This window comes from Varanus komodoensis, unplaced genomic scaffold, assembly GCF_004798865.1.
Source record: "Varanus komodoensis strain SLA01 unplaced genomic scaffold, ASM479886v1 scaffold47, whole genome shotgun sequence".
Classification (NCBI taxonomy): Eukaryota; Metazoa; Chordata; class Lepidosauria; order Squamata; family Varanidae; genus Varanus; species Varanus komodoensis.
The window spans coordinates 2092198-2114190 of record NW_025336045.1 but is presented as its reverse complement, the minus strand read 5'-3'; the positions used below and the strand labels follow the sequence as shown (position 1 = coordinate 2114190).

The 21993-nt window shown below is 38.7% G+C and overlaps 1 protein-coding gene across 2 annotated transcripts in view; it reads right to left on the bottom strand.

Annotated features, from left to right (window-relative positions):
- Window positions 1-21993, bottom strand: part of ATAD2B (ATPase family AAA domain containing 2B) — a 79907-nt gene that overhangs the window by 22769 nt on the left and 35145 nt on the right. Inside the window, exons 16-21 of one of the 2 annotated variants that reach the window (XM_044445089.1) lie at window positions 14407-14718; window positions 12958-13090; window positions 9479-9665; window positions 4567-4752; window positions 3275-3410; window positions 2192-2388 (exon numbers count right to left, since the gene is read on the bottom strand). In XM_044445089.1, the coding sequence (XP_044301024.1) occupies window positions 2192-2388; window positions 3275-3410; window positions 4567-4752; window positions 9479-9665; window positions 12958-13090; window positions 14407-14718 (1151 nt within the window). The remainder of the gene's footprint in view (window positions 1-2191; window positions 2389-3274; window positions 3411-4566; window positions 4753-9478; window positions 9666-12957; window positions 13091-14406; window positions 14719-21993) is intronic. The other variant, XM_044445090.1, reaches the window with a different exon arrangement.

The following is a 21993-nucleotide window of genomic DNA, read 5'->3' as shown; positions in this document are numbered from 1 at the left end:
TGCAGTTTTAATGAAGTTAGGAAAGACTTAACAGTTTAGATTTTTAGTCAAGAGAGGCTTGCAAGAGCACTCAGCTGAATTTAAGAGATGACCTGTAGCAAACAACCCTAAGTACAAGGAAGGTACTTGGTTACATTATACAAAAAAGATCTGATGACAAGAGCAAGCTTCTCCCAATCTTGTGCCTTCCAGACAGGGTGGATTAAAAAACCAATGATAAAAAAAATAAAAAAATGGATTTGTAAATTTCAATTGGATTTTTTAAATAATAAAATGCTCTTCGAGAAAAAAATCTACCTAAAGATATTTTTCTATTTAAGATACATTATTTAAAAGGCTATTCTTCATGGAATAAGGATTAGTTTTTAATTTTGTAGCATGAAGCTATATACTCATGTAATGTTACAATGTAGTGCTAAATGAATTCCATTAATCCATTCACAATGTCATGCTCTTCCACAAGTTTCTGTAAGATTACTGGGCAATTTTTCTATCCAGAAGATCTTACCACAGACGCTTGGTTTTACAGTTCTTAAAACTGAATGTGTGTTCACAGAGATCACATGCCTATTCTTCGCAGCAACAATGTTATAAAATTAACATAAAAAGTTGAGAAAAAGACCTCAATCCCATTACTCCTTTGAAAATCTATTTACACAGAATCAAACCCTTACTTATTAAGTGTTAAGTTTCAAAAAGAGGAAGATTGTTGGGAGTGGAATAGAGCTGCACAAGAAGCTAAATGTGAGGAGGGAGGGGCAAGCAGTAAAAACTAAATTGAAAACTTTTAAGTAGAATACTCCACAAGTCTTTGGATCTTTTTGTGTATAGCCTGAAGTTTATTCTTTATCTGGAGGAGAAAACCTATAATGGCAGCAGGCTGTAAAACAGACCCAGTTTAGGAATATTTTAATAAAGTTCCTCTACTTATGGGTAAAGCAGGCATACGTGCAAAACCATGATTTAAATCTAGTCTTACTGATAGGTAATTTAAATTGTGATTTTGATTGATTTAAACCAAATCCACCCTGATTCCAGATGTTTAAGACTACAACCTCCAGCACTCCCTACTATAGGACATGCTAGCTGTGTCTGATCCAAGTTGAAATCCAAAATATCTGTGCTAAGGTGTTGGCCATGGCTTGATTTGAGCCAGGAGTCAGCCAGGGAACCACTTTTCAGTCCAGAACTCAAGGCTTGGAACTGTTCGAGTAGTATTTAAAGCCTGGATGCGAAGGATGCATTTGTGCCACTAATAAACAATGCTCATGGACCATATATATTTAGGATTGCAAATAGACTGTCACTTTCAAATGAGTACAGCTTCCCAGGGCAGACTGGGCTCTGCCACAGTTGAGAAATTAACCACTAGTCCAGCTGTGCATTGCAAAATAGCAATAATTTTTGGCTTGTTATTTCTCCATGTGTAATCCATATGAAAACCCAAACATGAGCTGCAAACAATCAAGTCACAAGATACTAGCATTATGCAAATTACATTTTTCTAAGCACATCACCACAACTTGCTATTTCTTGAGTAAGTTTTCTGTGCAAAATTGAGTTCTGAAGTTGACCAAAAATAGGACAGATGTCACAATCTGACTTATAAACATGATCTAAAAGTGACTTTTTAGTATGCAAATATCTTTGCCCTTCTTTTTAGTTTCTGTAAAGGCAAAGTCTGCTTTCTATAAAGGCAAAGTCCAGCAAATTTAATAGTGACTCAGCCTTGACAATCCAGAGTCAATCTTTGTTTTAATTTTACAAACGGTTATGCAAATAATCAATAGGTCAAATGACATAGTAACAGCCTTATAATTTTCCAATGTACTCTTGACTAAAAGCTGACAACAGGAGAGATAAATTTTCATTTTTTAAAAAAATCAGAGTAGACAATACAGCAAATTTATTTTAAGTCTTCCAATGGCTCAATGTTGTTTCTCAAGGCATCTCATTCCTGTGAACTAATAAAATTATCACCACAGAATGGAAGATGCAGCCTAAATATTACATGTTAGCACTATGGCCAAGAACATGTATTGTGGCTTCAAATATTAAGCTTAAGCCACTGACCCTCTAAATATGCAAACCAGGTTAGATCACAGATATAATCTGGAATTACTAATCTATGCCTTTTTGAGTCATTGCTAATAAGGTCAACTTCATTGTTTGCACGTTACTGAAACAAGACCTCTTCAATATCCACCGGTTTGCTGAAGATGTTAAAGCGCTTGTCTGTGGCCAGCCTCTTGGTAACATCCCTGAGAAACAACCGCAGCTCCCTCAGTGTATTTTCTTCCTGGTCCTCCATTCGCTGCTTTTCAATCTCTGACAGCTGCCGGGTTGGAGATGGCAATGCAAGAGGAAGCACCTCCATTTCAGAAAGATCTAAAACAGAGGCAAAACAGGCTCTTCAGGTTAAATTCCCATAACATTTCACAATACCTAGTTAATTTCATACTTTTTACTCTTATCAGCTTGATAACACCAAGAATTGAGCATGCCTTATCTTAATTTTGCAGACCAAGCTAAAAGAAATATATTGTAGTGACGCTGAAATTCTCATAAATAACCACACTCTGTTCATCACCAGCAACGTTTTTTCAATGAAAAAGGAGCAGGCAAGATACTTGCCAAAAGGAATCTCAACAGCCTACATGATGGCAAATTGATGTTAAAGGCAGGACTTTAAAAAAAAAAAAAAAAGTTTATTGATACAATTCATATCCTGCCTTTTGATTGAATGATCTGCAAGGCGGCTTATAACACTGTGCAGTAACAGACACTCACTGAACTCACATGTGTTGAGTTCCCTGGTCAATGACAGAAGGCAGTTTATGCCTCTCATCAGCCCTCCAATCTCATTACAATGCTTCTAATCTCTGAAAAACCATGATTAATAGCTGCCTAGAATACCTCTACTGATGTTCCAGAACCATTCAGTGGCATGGGTGCCTTTTCAATGCTTTTAAATATGGTCAGGTTGCAATAATGTTATTGTTCAGCCAAAAGCCACAATGAAAGACAAAACAGGCATTCAGAGCTGAGTAGCACATTTTGCTCTTTACTACCTGGGAACCAGTACAAATAAGGAAACACTCAAAGTAGTCCCTCCTGACTGTGTGACATAACCCAAATCTTTCTTCCTTGTGCTTTATCCACCAAGTGCTGTTCAGCTGCCCTCATTTAAATACAGAAATTCACAGAAGTAAGTCCTATGTGCAGGCTGGTTTTCAGTTGGAAGATCACATACACTTACAGAGAACTAACAAACCTGTTCGTTTCCTCCTTGAGGGAGGCATTGATGCTTGATTGAGAACCAGCTCTTGGAAAAATTTACGCCTGTCTTCCTTGCTAGGTCTCTGAATGTAAAAAACCTCCTCATACTGGATTTTAAAGATACATTTGACCTAAATTAAGAGAGTGAGAAATTAGAGGACTGAAAAAATCTTCTAATAACTTCATCAAGAATACCATTAAATTCTAAGGACCAATTTTTCAAAGTGAAAAGCTGAGAATTTTTTCCTTTCAAGATTCCACATACAAGCTATGAAAAAGAAACTGAAAAAAGCAACACTTATATCACTGTTTTACTCTAATTTACCATGTACACATATATTGCTAGAGATAGTTGAGTTCTGGAGAGCATACCTTGCACACAATTGACCAGTACTGATAGTAAGGCGCCTTGAAGAATACTTTAAGGAAAAGAAAGATGTTTTGTGGTATGTATATGAAGCAGTAACATCTGAACTGGTTTTTCAAAAGAAGCTGATCTCCCTTAAAGATCTTCTAAAGAAAAGGCATATGGAATCACACAAAAGTCTGAATACGAGGTGATAGACACCAGACCCTAATTATTATTTAATGATGAACATAAGTAATATGTTAATGGAAAAATAAAGCCTGCAATATTTGTAAACTTTTTTAAAAATTCAAACTGCAGGCCTTCATACCATACCACTGCTTCCTCTTTTACAGATGTCACTTCCAAGAGCCACTTGCTAAATGGAGATGTAAGATTGGAAGTCTCATATCAGGTTAGCTCTAGCAGAAATTAGTAGCTGGCTATGCCCACAGAAAGATAATGAGGATGGAAGACCCAAAATTAGGCCACAATGCTATTCAATGATTTCAATACCAGTTTGGAAATCGCATATATAAGACTCAAGGCAAGTAGCTCAACAATGTAGAAGATCAAGAGAGGAAGACAGAGGGTGCAAAAGTTACAACAGGAAATGCTTGTTTCAATCTGTTTTATCATTTATCATTGTTATCATTTAGATAAAACTGATCTTTTAATTTCAGCTTCAAATATTAAAAAAATCCCCTAAAGATATACACAATCAAGCGTTTTCCAGATTTCACAAAATGCAGTTGCCAGTTCCTACACAAAGGTTGTTAAGTTCCCTCAACTATAAAAAATTATGAAATATTGGTGGAGGTTTCCCTCAAGGTCAGAAAAGACGGAAAATTCTTGCATGCACATTGTGGGGCTTACACAATCAGGTTCATTAACCCTTAAATGGTATCTATTTACTTCTCAAGAATGCATTTCATGCTCACCTCCTCAGGCAGTTCACTATACATAGTTTCAGAGGTAGAAAGTAGAAATATAGGTGAGAATGATGGTATATCTTGGAGCAACGTTAGAAATGTAGCTCTCACAGTTTCACTGACAGCTTCCCACCAATCACCAATATGAGGCATGTAAACAATACTTGGTAGTGTTCTTCTTGCTTCACGGAAGATCTAGTCGGGAAGCATTAAGATGATACTAAGCAAATTAGTAGTTAATTGAAGGCACAATTTAAAATACAGTACATAATATTACAGAGTGTGATGCATTTAACTAAATCTCCCTTTTAAACAACTTGGATCCAGAATTTAGTGACCTTAGGTACCCTTTAGGAGACACTTTTCTTTCAAGACCTGTGGTCTTCAGAACAGCTTTTGATGGCCACCCAAGAGAGGACCTTCCTGGTAGCTCCTCCCAGACTATGGAACTCCTCTGCCAAAATGATTTCTTCACTTCCCTTATGGGGTCCTTCCAACACCAGGCAAAGAGCGCTTTAGTCAAGAAAACCTTTGGCCTACAAATGGGTTTACTGGGCTGAGTGGTATTTTAATTTTTTTTTATTCTGTTAACTGTTTTATTTTACAAATATTTTATTGCTTTAATTGACTTCAATTATGTCTCTAAGATGGCTTGAGTACTATTTTTAGGTAGCAAGGTAGAGTTCAAGTAAAATAAATTCATAAAAAGGTTTATCACAACAAATTACTAAAAGAAAATAAATTCCAATTAATATGGGAAAGTCTTTTTGAATATATGTAGAACAATGTGATTAACTGTAACACCAGTGCAGACCAACAAAGGGACACATTTAACATAACCCTTTTATTTTACCATATTTCTCATAAATTTTATATATATATATATATACATATAAAAAATTTAACTTCACTGTATATTTCAATAAATCCAACTTTTGGTTAATGATTTTACTAATGCACATGGAACATTTACTCTTAAATACAAGATTATATAAATAGGAGGGAGAGAAACCTAAATGGGAGGGAGCATGTGGGTTTATTGCTTATATTTGACTGGAAGTGAAAAAAATGTAATCATCAGTTAACTTTTTAAACAAGCTAGATCTAATTATAAGCATTTTTCACATAAATTCCCTGTATTACTTCAAAATATCCTGAACTGTCACATACCCACAAAGCATTGTTATAATAATGTATTACAAAACTGACATTAAATTTTACCAGATATAATTTTTGAACATGTTATAGTCTTTAAAATGGCTTCTTGTTAATTTTGAATTACCACTTAACTAAAATACTAGACTTAATCAAGAGTAATTTTGCATATCACCAATAATTTTCTGAATTATAAAAAAACTGGTGGGTATCAGTATATTATCATTGTATTATGTGCTTTTCCTAGTGGACTGTAATGGACATGTGATAGCAGGGTTGTGATTATGCATGATGATTAACAATGAAGTATCTGGACTTAATGCCAATTCCTCTCCTATTCCACCCCTACATACACTAATTCAGTCTCCATAGAGAGGATTCTCTACCATTTATTTGTAACACCAAATAAATTTTAAGTATTTCAAATACAACCACAGCTCTGGCACAAAATAATAGGTCATAATTGTAAACTACATTTGCAAGGCCAGGCTACCTTTTCAACAGGCTTTCTGCCATGTCACATCAAACTAGTCATTTCTGGAAAGACCAATTCCAGTAGGAAGGTTACAAACAGATCCAGCAAGATATTCATTTTAATTACAGTGATTATACCCAGCCAAGATAAACAGTACAATCTTAAATACACTTAACTCAAACTCAAGTGTGTTTAGGAATGCAGTCTTAAGAGTACCATCCTATGTGAGCTTAGGAAGAAAAAGAAAAATCCTGCAACCCCAGTGTGCCTTCAACCACCCATGTGGGATGGACAATGCTGGGAATTGCAGAACATCTCTTCTGTCTGAACATGCATAAAATGTTGCCCTAATATGCTTTTATCAGGCCCCTTTTGGCCACTCCCTGCTCGCCACACATCACTTGTTGCTTTTGTGTCTCCACTGCTGTAGGGTAAACTAAAAGAAGTGCCATACATCAAGCTAGAAAGAACAGTAGCACACAGGGCCAATCTCCTGACAAGTCACAGTTAAGAATAAGCAAAGATGCTCCCCTACTGACTGAGGTTCCCACTTATCTCCCATGCACACATCCTAGGACAATGAACATCCCAATCAAAGTTTTAAAATGATGTTCATACAGTAGAAGTGGACAAACTGAGGCCCTCCACATGCCTTGCTCTTACCACTAACTATACGGACTAGGGTTGATGGAGTGTTGGGCAAAACATCTGGAGGACCACAAGTTGCCCACCTTTTCAAAGTACAAAGCTCAGGGGTGACTGTTTTAGATGAATTAAGGCCCTTGCTTTCATCATGAGGTCCTATTCAACTACAGATCACTATGATGAATAAACAGTAAAGCAACTCCAGGGACCTAACAAGAGCCTTCCTAGAACATACATTTTTGGGGGGCAAGGTGCTGCAGCGGGTGGTGGCAGGACAACTCCAGGCTCCCTTGGATGAAACTGATTATCTAGACCCATTTCAGTCTGGTTTCAGACCCCATTACGGCACTGAATCTGCCTTGGTCACCCTGTACGATGACCTGTGCAGGAAAAGGGACAGGGGAGTGCATCCCTGTTGGTTCTCCTGGACCTCTCAGCAGCTTTTGATACCATCAACCATGGTATCCTTCTGAATAGGCTGGCCGGGCTAGGAGCAGGAGGCTCTGCATGGCAGTGGTTCCACTCCTATCTGGCTAGCCATTTCTAGAAGGTGGTGCTGGGGGACTATAGCTTTGAGGTCATCAGGAGGTTTGGGCTGTGCAGCCATCAGTATGCTGATGACATCCAGCTCTACCTCTCATTCACATCTAATCCAGGTGAGGCAGTGGCTGTCCTGAACCAGTGCCTGACCAAAATAATGGGCTGGATGAGGGCCAATGAACTGAGAGTCCATCCACATAAGATGGAGGTTCTTTTGGTGGGTGGTTCATGTTTTCAGGTAAGTGATTTTGGCCCTGTCCTGGACGGGGTTGCAATCCTTCTAAAGGATAGGGTCTGCAGTTTAGGAGTGCTCCTTGGCCCAGAGCTGCCCCTTGGAAACCCAGGTGACGGCGGTGGCAAGGAGCACTTTCCTACAGCTTCGGCTGCTCCATCAGCTGCGTCCTTACTTGGATGAGCACTGTCTAGCAATGGTGACACATGCTCTGGTAACTTCCTGGTTGGATTATTGTAACATGCTCTATGTGGGGCTGCCCTTGAAAATAGTCAGGATACTTCAATTGGTTCAAAACAAAGCTGCCAGATTACTGACAGGGACTGGACATCATTCTCATAGAACACCGGTTCTCTATCAGCTTCACTGGCTCCCGACTGAAGTCCAGGCTCAATTTAAGGTGCTGGTGTTAACCAATAAAGCCCTAAACGGCTTGGGACCAGGATACCCGAAGGAACATCTCCTTCCCTATATTCCCTTGCACCCCCTAAGATCTGTAGGAGAGGCTCTGCTCCAGGAACCCTCCCTGAAGGAGCTAAAGAAGATCTCTACCCGGAGGAGGGCCTTCTCTGCAGTGACGCCTAGACTCTGGAATGTGCTCCCCAGAGAGGTTTGCCTGGAGTCGACTTTATATTCCTTTTGGCACCAGGTGAAAACCTTTTTATTTAACCACTATTTTAAGGATTAGGAATTTTAATTGGTTTTCAATACTCACAGTTGCATTTTGATTTTATTTTTGATTTTGTTTTGTCCATATTGTTTTTATTGGTATTCGTATATTAATTGTTGTTATTTGTTACTTTGTTTATTGATTGTTCTTGTCCTTGTAAGCCGCCCCAGGACAATTTTCGTATAGGATGGGATACAAATTTTTTAATTAATTAATAATACATATACTTGCAACACAGAATCTTTGTGTTTCAAATTACTGGGCTGGATTTAGACTTTCCCTCTAATCAGATGGCAGTAAAGGGGCAGTGAGGCAGGTTTCAGTGAAACGTGACTGTATGATCCTGTTGACTTTGCTTGGAGAGAGAAAGAGGAACCATAAAAAGGAAGGCAGTCCAGGCACTTCAATTAATCCAAAACAGAGCAGTGTAACACCTAACAAGGACCAGTCCCAGAGAGCACATCACGCCAGTCCTCCACCAAGTGCACTGGTTGCCAGTTACTGCCTGGGCCCAATTCAAAGTGCTCATGCTAACAGACAAAGCCATAAATGGCTTGGGGCTGGGATATCAGAAGGAAAGCCTGTCGCATATCCCTACCAGACCACTGAGATCTTCAACAGAGGCCCTCCTTTGTGACCCGCCTCCCAAATGAAGTGAGAAGGTATTTGGTCAGAAAAAGGGCCTTGTACCTCATCTTTGCAATTCTCTCTCTAAAGAGGTACAAGAGGCACCCTAGTTATTCTGCTTTCATCAGCAGGAAAAGAATTTAGTGCTTGTTTTGGTTTTATTACTGGTTCATTTGTTCCCCTGTTCTATATTTTTATTAATTGGATTTTATGTTGCTTTAGATGTTTTAGTTTTCATTTTATTATGGTCTTATGGCCATGTTGTTGTTTTCTGCTTCTTGTGAGCCACCCAGAGAGCCCCCAGCCTATGCAGCAGCATATAAATACAGTCTATCAATTAATCAATCCCATCCTGATACCCAGTACCATTTTGACAGTTTCTGCCATTGCTTTAAAGTTTCTGCATTACACAGACCCTGTCTGTGGAATATGAGCCCCTTAATATCCCAACCTGTTCTCAGAAAGAGAGTTTCAGTATTTAGATTTAGAGTACAGTCAAGGCTCTAGTATACATGGTAAATTCTTGACATGCAGTTTGTTGAATAAATGGTCAAAGAAGATATAAACATAGACTAACCTGAGCACATGATTCTTCAGGAGTCTTGGCACTGACCGAATAAAGTGCAGGCAGATCTAATCTGTGTACAGCAATTTTTTCAAGAGAGTGCAATAGGGCTGGAGCAAGGTGTGATGTCTGACCTGAATCCCTCTCCCCAGAAAGCAGTAACCTTGGCCTGTAAGAGGTGGGCTGGTGGTGAGCGGACCTGCAACAAAAGGAACGTTTTTTTCAGAACTAAACTGGTGAACCAAGTATTTTCTTATTCTCCTGTACTGTTAACTATTGTGAGTGATGTACAGCAGGGGAGAAAAATGAATTCGATCAATTCATTAGCAATCAGGCTGTCATTGGGTCTAGAATATTTTATAACAGTATACTTCAAAAATAGCCTAGCTGAATTCTCTGGTCTTGATATGTTCTGGGTTGATTCCAGTTGAGAATGACTGAAGTTGTTGTGTGGTTTGGTTTTAGTTCAGGTCAGTCAATCATTTTTTTTTAAACCCCATCAATGTGCATTCTGCTTTAACGAAAGCACAGAGCCCAAGCGATAAAAGTTTAGGAAATCTGCCTGGCACATGGAACTGGGAAGCAACTGGAGAACAAAGGTGGGAGACAAAGATATGAAGGCTTGGCTCCAGCTAGACTGTCCCCTTCCTGTCCCCACAGGGCCAAGTGACACCAACAACCTTGAAGGAAAGAGCACAATGCATAAAGTCGTAGTACTTTATTGCAAGTTTATTAAGTGTATCTCAATTGTTTCTTTAAACACATTACAAAACAAACTGTTTCACCTGCGTTTCACATGAGGCGATCAAAATATCTGTAGCTTCTGTATTGTCAGAATTTAGCTTACATATTTCTTTGAACACAGGTGTGTCCTCTCTGCTTGTGTCATGTGTAAGGGGCTATGTATATTGATGCCACTACAAAAATGAAGTGTCATTTATATATGGCATACAGTGATTATAGTTTAGGATAGTGTACCCTAAAACTATATTGTTCCATCTAATAATATAGTACACATACAGAGAGCTGTGACGTAGATTGGGAGGTATAGAAAGGAAATAGGGAAGACTTTTGGAGTGCTACTTGCTTTCTTACAACCTAAAACACAGGAAGGCCACCTTTTGGGGCTCTGGACACATATGGAAATTTTAGAAATCTTCTAGTCACTATCATAAGCGAGCTGGGAGACAGGAAACAGGGCAAACAGGGCAAACGATAACGCTAACCTTAATCTGGTCAATCAACTGAGTGAAAGGGTGAAGCTGGGCAGAGCTTGAAAACACACTAAACATCTCCTCTGAACCCATAGTGCACAGCATCAACAGAAACCTATTCCATAGCAAGCCTAGGTACCAGTAAGGAAATGAGTTAAGTAAAAAAAAGGAAAACAAGAGTAAGGGCAAGGAACCTTGGTAGGGGCTAAGAATGGTGTCTGAAGGTGAATGAGTGTCTATGGACAGCCTTTGACCTTGAAAATTATGCATTATAATTAAAAGTAATGATTAAATATAATGACACTGTATTTGCAAGATAGGTGCCAAGCCCTGCTGGAGCTCTCATTCTACCAATGAGTGTAAGCTGGGAGTCCTGGGGGAAGAGCTATATAAGAGCAAGCTCTTCCCTCCAGAACTGGCCTCAGCAATGCAGGTCCTCCTGTTTGCTCTAGAGCCTGCTCCTTGTTTTGTTTCCTGCCTTGCCTGGTTGACCCAGCAGCATAGGTCCTCTTGTTGGCTGCTGTGCTTGCATCCTGCCTGACCTTTCCTGTGCCTGGTTCCTGCTGTGTATCCTGCATCTTACTGTGCCTCTGCCTTTGCCATATTGCCTCAGTAACACAGGTTCGCCTGTTTGCTGGTGTGCCTGCACCAGAACTGACTGCTCCTGGTTCCTGCCTCTTGCCTGACCTATGTCTCACCATGTTGCCCCAAGAACACAGTGCTACCTATGAGCTGTGGGTCAGCTCCTGCATCTTGCCAGATCCTTGCTGCATCTGGTTCCAGTCGTCTTGCATATCTTGCCTTGTAGTGTATCCTGCCATGCTGTGTCTCCCCACCTGTCTAAGGTACCTGCACCTCTGTTTGTCCTTCTGGTTCTCCACCCTTGGCTTGTTCCTGCCATGCCTTTGTTCTGCCTTCATACATTCTTCTGGTTTCTGACATCGGCCTGTACTGCAACTATGATTTGGATTTTGCATTAAAGCAGGGGTCTCAAACTTTTCCACAAGGGGGCCAGTTGATAGCTGCCAGTGCTGGGCGTGGGCCGGAAAGGTGGTGCCGGCTGTGTGCATGGGCTGGTACAGGGGCGGAAGCGGTGCGTGCAGGTGCTTGCGCTGAGGCGGGGGCAGGGTGCGCAGCGAGGCAAGGTGTGGCGAGGCGCAGGTGCGCACATGCGCCCGGGGAGGTGCGGGTGGGGGCAGGCACGTGCTGCCAGGCGGGCGCATGAGGTAGCAGCTTGCTCGCTTGGTGATCGTTTTCTCCAAGCAAGCAAACCACTGCCCCCCCATGCACAGGGCGAGGTGAGCGGCGGTGCACGTGCCTGTGGGCGCACATGCGGCAGGTCCAAATGGGCATGGCAGCCCGGATCAGACCCCTGGGCCGTAGTTTGAGGACCCATGCATTAAAGCCTGCTTTTCACCTCTGTCTTTCCTGGAGTTCTGCTGCCCTGGTCCTGGGTGCCTCTGTTGCTCTTGTATTATCTCTGACTGCCCAAATCCCAGCCTTGGACCCTGACTGCTAGCATTACCAGCTAATTCTAGTTATTGTGAATGAGATATTTTACTGTTTCATTATTATGAAAAATGAAAAGCAGTACATAAATTTCCCAAAATAAATCTCAATTGTTAATGTGAAACTTTGGCATTAGTGGCCACTAATTCTAATTAAGTACATTAGAACTTTCTAGTAAGACTGAGGGAAAAGTCAAGGAATCCAACTATTTATTGGAGACTTAAAGCCTTCAAAAGATAACTGCCTTCATATAAGCATAACCTACTTTGTGTGGGTTTGATCTTAATATTTTAAGTTAAAAAAAACTTTTTTAGACAAGACAAATGAGCTAAATATTCCTAAGACAAAATCACTTAAACAGGAAGCGTACCAGTTTAGTTATTTATTTTAAAAGCTATGCCATCAGACCAGTCTTATTTGTGAAAAACATATGCAAAAAGGAAGCCCAGTCCATCCACCCAAGTACACACATACACATTAGCAGTTATAAACACAAGACACTAAAACAAGATATTGAATTCATCAATAGCTCTTTCAGTGGTGTTAACATGCATCAAACAATAATATATAGAATCAATGTTCTTGGCGTTATATATTTCATTCTCAAAAACCCAACCCCTGCTATATGAATAGAGAAATTGTTAGGACAAGGCATGTCAACTTATAGGCCAGAACAGTATCACAAATGATGAGCATATGTTGACTGTGTAACCATATTTGCCTGTGCATGTTTTGACAATCAGGGTATTATTTAGCACATCTACTTACATTGTAAAATGAAGGTACGGTTTATGTATAGCAGCTGGTAACTGTTTCTTTGGTGATCCTAACTGGCAATCTGTCTCAAATATTGATGAAGTATTTTCATCTTCACTATCATCCAAAATCAGATTTAGTGAATCTGTTCAATCAAAATCAAGAGTTCATTAATACATAATCACTGTCCTTGAAAAAATCAAGAACCCAATACAAAAATATTCATCTACCTTGAGTAAGCTATCCTCTCACAGGCATGGCCCCCAACACATACACACAGACACAAGCATTTCTGTTTCTATTCTTTGCATTTACTATATTTGCAACAGAATATTGTATCATGAATAAACTGAGTGTTGATGGATGCAATGGAACAGAATTAGAGAAATTGTTATGGCTCATGGTGCAAAGCAGCATAAAAATCTACCAAATGCAAAGGGACATGTTTGCTCCTAAGGTCAGAAGATTGCCTTCTCCTTTGCAGATCCCTATGCCTTTGAAACTCTGCTTTGGAGAGCTGAAAGACCTTCCAGAAGAGCAGAGGACATATTCCAGAAGCTGCAGATAGGAGAGGGAAATCAGCAAGAGTTGCCTCTCTATCCTTCTGCTTATAGGAGGTCACAGAGCAGGAGTATTTGCAGGAGTAGTGTCACTTCTGGACATGGAGTATGTCTTGCTACAACCCTTTGAGTCTAGAATGAATTTATTATAGTAGCGTATGATACAGACTTCATTTAAATTATGCCAGAATGGTGTGGTTTCAGAACCAGTTGGGTATGGCAGGTAAGAGTATTGGACTGGGGACCTGGGAGATCTAGGTTCTAGTCTCCACTCAACCATGCAACTCACTGGGTAACTTTGGGCTGGTCATAGACTCTCAGACTAACCATTTCACAGGGTTATTCTTGTGAAGATAAAAAAGAATGGCAGAAAAATATGTAAGCTATCTTGGGTTCCTCAGAGGAGAGAAAAATTTGCAATATAATTGCAATGCAATAATAATATAGTTTATACAGTTATACCACATTAATCACAGTTATATAACATTATAAGAAAATTGTACATACTAATACAATAGTATATTAAATATTTAAAGATAAAAATTGAAGAACTTCCTTACAGTTGATTGCAATAGGTAATGCAAGTTACTAGCTTGGGCATACACTAGTTTTAGCTCAGCTAAATATTTTGGCTTGAACCCAAAAAAGCTACTTTAGGCAAATCCAAAGGCTTGCACACACCAAGTAAGTATTGTGAGTTCTCTTTGATCAGCTGACTTCTGCTGATGAAGCCTCCTTAGCTTTTAAAACCAGTGTCTTGTGTGTCACAGAAGACCATCTGAAATATAAAAGTTACCCTATGTGTATAAAGAAGTTGCACAGATATATTAATCCTTGGTTTGCAGGAGAAATGAAGCATTAAAGAAAAGTAGGATAGATCGAAGTAAAAAGGTACAAGTACCTTCTCTTTTGTCACCCTGGCTGAATTCAGCATGAGGAAACACTTTATGCAAAACTGCCAGGATGTCATTGAAAGTTCTCTCCAGCAGTGGCCTTATGATAGGTGATAGCGCATGCCCTGACCACATCATGGCACGCTGAGAGGCAGGCACAATATTCTGCATTGCATGGTAAAAATCGTGTGCGCTGAGAACGATTGAAGAAACATCAAGCTGCAGTTTCTGACTGCTCATATAGATCTGAGGATAGCGCCGTCGCAGGGCAATCAAGGCAGCCTCAGTGCAAAGTGCTTTAATGTCAGCTCCACAATACCCTAGGGCACAAAAAGAAAACACACGGGATCCATAAAGCAGCACAAATGCTGTGCATATGACTAGCATATGCCTGAAGCGGAAAGCAGTCAGCAACATTCTGTCAAATTCATATTACACTTAGCAGTATGTACAGCTTTAGTATCAATCAGCCCTACAGCTGACATCTGAAGAAGCAAATGAACTTCCTCTTAAGTCAAGAATAACCAAGACTTTGAAAAAAGTCTCTGCAAAGGAAGCTCAGAGAACGGAAAGTGTAAATACATTACTATTCAGTATTACCTGGGCTCATGTATATACTGCTCAGGCTACATTAGTTTATAAGCACAGAATCAAATCTCAAGCAGGTTGGCAAGAAAACCGTATTTCAGTGAAAAAAATCAAGTCCTCGGGAACAAAGGGAGAACCTCAACTGTGTTGCTTAAGGTTGGGCAATTTGTGCCCTTCCAGACAGTTTGGCTTACAGCTCTCTTAATCCCATGCTGACACTGGCTGATGAGAGTTACAGGCCAAAAGCCTGGAGGGACACTAGATGCCCACCACTGTTCTATTTGTTGCCAGCTCAGAAATGCCACATGCTGGGCACAGCTTTCAAAGAACGGAGCTTCAGTACTTGGCACACTGACTGCCCTCTCCACTGTACCTCTTAACTGACCACTTTGATACAGGAAATCAGAAAACAACCCACTCAGGTTTCTGCATCATTGTTTGAATGGTCAAAGCTAATAGGATCCTACCTAACAGCTTCATAGCTGGATGTGTTTTTAGAAGATTTAAAATGCCCCATATGCTCTAGAACTGGGAACAGATAACTTGCTCGCGTTTTAATGCTATTCTATGACTGCTTGAGGAAAATTAAGAAGAATGGGTCTCAACTTTGGCCTGCTAGCATCTTAGTGTGATGTACACTGTGAGTGTCCTGGCTTTTCAACAGGGGCCTACAAAACCTGTGCCATACCGAACCAAGCATACCCCAGCACCCATGTACCGTAGTCCTCCTGATGCTTGAAAGCCCTCTGGGCGAGCAGCAAAATACTTTTTGAGTCCCTGGTGGAACACACTTAACATTTGCACATAATGCTAAATCATGTTTCAGTATTAAAAGGACATGCTGCAGTAAGCTTTGAGCTTTCTCTTGCCCTAGAACAGGTGTAAGATCATAAGCTTTCACTTCCATTTTTGTTTAACTAAAACCCTAACCCTACACTGTAGATAATCTTAACTATAATTTGTTCAAACAAGTCAGCTTTATATGCTATTGTCTGAAACTGGCTTGTTGAGATTAACCACAATTTGTCTGGATTAAACAACAGGGAGAGTTATATACAAATACTGGCACAAATGTTTGGTTTAAAACAATCCAATGTTTGCTCAAGGACTCAGCATAACAGACTCAATAAGGTATTTTCATGCCAAGCCTAACATCTTTGATGGGAATTAAGAGAGCACAACACAGATTCTAAGTTTAAATGTAATAGTTTCAAAAATAATTACCATTACAAAATTTAAATTATAAATATTACAAATCAATGAGTGACATTAATTTTGCTTTGTGAGAAGTATGTTTTTATTAAAAACTATACAACCTCGTTTATTAGATCAGTTAAATACATTCACTCAGTGAAGGAGTATGTGCATTCTGTGTAGTATGTTTTTTGTTTTTGGAGAGCATATTTCTTAGCACACAGGAGGAAAAGGTCTGATAGTTAGGATCCCAACATCAACTTGTGATAACACCAGACCAGGCTCCATTTTGACTTGGAACATAACTTCAGCTATTGATTCCATGACTGCGTCGTCTCAGGAAACTAATCAAAAGCACATCAATAAAAATTGTTGCAACTATCTTGGTTCAGAAGTAACCACTACACCAAGTTCCATGTCCTTTATCAGTTTTCACATAACTGTACCTAACTTCTGCACCTTATTAATCACAGCTTCCAGGTCTCCATGGAATTTTAAGAATAGGCATAATAGCTTATGGCTCATTTTCAGACTTTCTCAGGAAATTAGATGTAAAATTAGTCACAAAGTCTCACCTCTCACTTTTTAAGAAATTGAATGTTGATGTTTTTCATTTCTTTTATAGGGACTCCCTAAGCTTAATGAAATTTAGGTTAGCTGTCAAACTTACAAGCTTTTCAACAGAAATGAGAAATTTGTTTTATTGATAAGAGTGGTAAAACTTTAATGAAACATACAACTTTTTAAAATGACAACCCTAAAAAATACACTATAGCCAGAAATTTCAATGCCTAGGGTATGATCTCTGACCCTCCCCTGACACTTATATAAAGGCCTCATTGCTGAAAATTACACAGACAGCTCCTGCTCACAAGGTTCTGGGCAAAAAAACAAAAAACAAAAATAGTGGCTGCTGCCATCCAGCGTTACATACTCTTAATTACCTCTCTCATACACAACAGACACACCAATCAGCAGTATTCTCTGGATCAATATGCTTTACTATGCTAGGCCACTGGCACAGAGTCAATTAGAAGGTGCAACAGAACAATTCTGCCTAGACTGTTTTTGAGATGGTTTTTCAGACAGCATCATGAAAACATCCTTCATTGCTCCATACTCAGGAACATCAGCACTTTTAGTGTCCTCAAGGATCTCTGCTTTTGCCCCCTCATCTGGACTATTCCCAGCTGGGAGACTATTGTAATTTCACTACTGAACAAATAGTGATCTCTCCAACTGTGGTCTGCCTGGCACCAATGTAGCCATCTTTCCAGCACCAAGAAAAGACTCTCCTCTATTCCCAGAGGAATAGATAGATATTCAATGGCATATAGTGGGGCTTTTAATGACAGTTTTGTCAGGTCTCAATAGTGCACCATAACTGTTTTAATTGTTGGAATTATTGTGACATTTTATATTGTTTTACTATGTTTATTATTCTTGTGACCTGCCCAGAGAACTCTGGCTATGTGACAGTATAGAAGTAAAACAATGAAGAACTTTATTGAAGTGAATCTACTTTGAGCTACATTTGGAGCTATAATTTTACTCTTTCCATATTAAAACATTGATAGATATGTCTAGTTTACTAAGCAAAATGCAATGAGTCACTTTTAATTATTATTTCTAAGGGTAAGGCATATCTTGAAAAAGAATGTACCCTATTGTAGACATTAGCAGCCATATCGTCCTAAAAAATATTAGAACCCAGAATATGAAAATGTGTTGCCCATACAATTTACTTTAAACAAATTAAAATTAGCCATAAAGAAAGATTCAATTCAGTTAAATAGAATGCAAGATTTTACCCCTGCTAGTGGGGGAACTAATCCAATTAATAAGAAGCTTAGATAGTTTCAGCAAAAAGCAGGAACAGTCTCATATATTTGAAAAAAAAATAAAACTTAGTTAGAGAACTTAGCCTAAAGCTGTATGGTTATGACAAAAAATTACCAGATTGTTAAGCAAGTTGGGCATTGTTTGAAAATTCCCTATAATATTAATGTTGTATGCTATATGACACTAGATGTGCCAATGACAAAAAAGCTCAATACATTTCTTGCTAAATTGTCATTTAGACTACAAGATTAGAAACTGTTTGTTCTGGTGTTGTGGAGTACACTTGACTTGACAAGATCTATTGAGAATAAGCTCAGATTGCATTTACCTTTATTAAACTAGAAGGGACCAATAAAACCAGAACTGCAACTGAGTGAGAGATTTTCTGTATCTCTTAAAAGCCGGAACAACAGGAGTTCCAGGAGAATCATCACATGTAGCCTGAACATGGAGCAGAAGTAAAATTGCTCCCTTGTAGCCTCCCTAAATGGTACTCAAAGGTAGAAAACTTTCTAAACTGACAACATGCTTACTATGCAATGTAGGGAATTTGCACAAGTTTGGAAAAGGTAGAGGCACAATAAAAAGGAAGCACACTCACAGAAAGGTATGTAACATAAAAAGAAATGTGAAGACAGCTAAATGTTAAGATGAGCTACAGTTCTGTACAGAGCATAAAGACAGAATACAGGCATTCCCTGGTTTATGGATAAGTTCCGTTCCTGCAAAAATGGAAATTTGTCTTTAAGTCAAATTTATATTTAAGTCAGATTACATATAGTCAGCCCTCCACATTCGCAGGGGTTAGAGGTGCAGGACCCACATGAAAGTGGAAAAACCACAAATGACTCTAAGCCTCCCCATCACCCAAATTCACCAGTCTCTCTTCTTTGTAGCAAGGAAATGCCAGATCTCTCTCTCTTGACCTCTCTCTGAATTGGTGGGGCAGGAAGGCATACTTTAGAGGTCTCCCTCTCTATCCTTTCACTTCCTCCCTCCCTCCCTCCCTCTGATGATACTTTGGAGACCCTTGTTCTCTCCTCTTTTGCTTCCTCCCTCTCTCTATGGTAATGACAATTTTCCACAATAATTTAAAAACTTAATAGGCTTTATGGCAGTTTGTTTGTGAGAATGGGCTGTTTGTAATTCAGACATGCATAATTCAGGGACTGCCTGTACACAGTACAAAAACTTTACTGTTACCAACACTGAGATTAAAAATCATTGTATTATGATCAAAAACTAATGGACCGGGTTCAAATTTAGTGTTCCAGTCCGCCAAACCATGGCTGGGGAATATGCTCTGAGTATCTATACTTGCCCCACCAGACCAATTTCCACCAGTATTTTATATTTTCCACTATCTTAAGCTTTTCAGGACATCCAGCCATGTAAATGTAATTAGCACTAATATGAATCCATGATTTGATAGTATGTTTTGAAATTGTTTAGAAGCCATTGTGATTAATGCTATACACATAGCCCACTTCAGATTTCAAAGCCAAGTAGGATTTGGGAAAGGGGAAGTAGGCATGCCAGAATGGAAGATGAAGAGGCAGGCGGCATGATTCCTATAATCTAAGTCATGTTTTGGAGGATAAATCTTACTTTGTTTTGGTGTTTAATAGTGACACAGCACTCTATAGTTCTGAAAAAGTGGCCTGAAGTGAAACCATATTGAAATCTTAAAGCATCTTGCTGCACTTAAATCAAAGTTCAAACTATAAAAATCCATCAAGTTTTAGGAACAAAGGATGTCAGCAAAGTTTTACAAGAGGAATAAAAGCATAAGGATACCTTTAGTGGCATACTAAGTGCAGAATTTTAACTATTGGTTGGTATAGAAATGTAAGTAATAAACATAATAGATTCATTTAAAATATATAGAAGGATAGAGGAGATGGCAATATGAGACAGCAGGGATTCAATGGAAGCCTGTATCAATGTAATCTGCCATCTTTTTCTAAGAAAAGAGCTTGATAGGAAAGTGACGTGCAAGACATAAATTTGAGTTTCAGTAAAGTATCTGATTATATGCTACCATTTAACTCATTTAACTCTCTATTTAAACTAGGAAAGATCATTATGACTATAAGCAGTATATTTATGTAATACTAAAGAATGAGTTAAACAAAAGTGAAGTAAAAGCTACAAGGTGAGAAGTAGGTGCCATGAGGAAAGTTATAAATCTTTAAATAAGTAAAATTCAGAATTGGAATTCTGCAGCCATCAATACACTATTCTATTTAATATTTTCATGCATGATCTACAGGAGGAAAAGAGTAGTATGAAATCAAGTTGGAACAAAGAACTTAAGTTTTAGATTACAGTGGGATGCACAATTAATATAGAAAAGTATGAGGAAGTTATATAAGATGGCCCAAACGTTCTCAGAAACTGGATTAACTGAAGCAAAACTAAGTATTTAAAAGATTAACTTTGTTAATTAGATGGAACTGACAGAGCTGAAAAAATCTGGAAACTTAAGTTTGTATCACACGACCACAAAAAATGGAGCTATAAAAGCCACAAGCGTGTCTGAGTTTGCTACCAAATTTAAGAAAGATGAATTCCAAAGAGAAGTAGTTAGAACATATATCCCATTTTAAAAGCAGAACTAAGGGTTCCTCCCTGATTGGCCAGGAAAAAATATAGGAAATATCTGCACACAACAAATACATCTAAAGGACACCATAACCTATTAGAAATTTGTTTTGGCAGACGACATTCATAGATTCAAAAATGAATGTTGATAGATTAGCCATTAAATTCATTGAGAGAAATTAGGAAGCTTCTATGAGAACTGTACAACACTGAAAAGTGCCTCCAGAATAGCTGGATGAATAAATTCTCTGTTTTCAAGAGTGTAATACACATAAACAGATCTATTAAAAGTTTACTCTAAATGTCAATTGTGAACCAATATACATCTACATCCAGGGGAAAAGAATTCCCCATGTCAAACTGGCTAGAAGTCCAGGAATCTTTTATTAAACATGTCAAATTAAAAACATTTAGTCTTTTATTGAAACTGGCTTTACTCAGTTGCATGAACCATCTACTCCACAAGGCTTGTTCAGACAGTGGCATAGGTTTGCAACAAAATGATCCTCATGTTATTTTTGTATTTTGTGTTAAGTGTTGGTTTAAGGGTATAATTAAGATTGTTATTATTTTTGTAAAATCCCACACATTCTAATGTGCAATTTAAAAAACTTTGCAGCCAAAGTAATTTACTGGTAAGGAACCACACACTGACTTTAAGACCTGCGTTCAAATTTTTGAAACAAATCAAAGAATTAAGACATCTGAGCATCAAACAGTGATTGCTCTTGATGAATTAAAGCTAGGCAACATTTTTTCAGCAAAATTCAGTAAATTTCTTCTTCATGGTCCAATTATTAGTAAAAGCCCATATAAAAGGCAAACAGGGTTTTATCATTAAAATATCCCCAGAAGGGGTAAACAAAGGAAAATGTTTAGCAGTGGCATCAAATAGAGGGCTAAAGAAATAGGTTTGCATTGTAGTCCTCCTGATGCTTGGCAGCATAAAATGGCCCCAATGAATTTTCAAAATGCCAACTAAAGGTTACATATTCCAAGCTCTTCCAAATATGAAACAATAATTTGTAAATGATGGAATTTAGATTTGTCCGATTTTATTGACTTTCCACTGCAGTTCTAGGACTCATGTCCAAAACCTGCACTGTGCCTACAAGATTTAGAAACATCTATCCATACTTGGCAGGAAGGTCAGAGCAATGGCTCTGGATCTTCCCCCAGATTTGTACCAGATTTGTTTCCAAAATCAACTGGTTACACCACACTACAGGGCAGTTTTTTCTAACTGGATGAAAAAGAGACGTCCTTGCCATCTTAAAATATAATTTTTAATCTGAGACATGGTCAAGAGGGGACCAAAGTTTTATTTTTTATCATCTATCTTCCACTAAATGACTTTTGCAGAATCT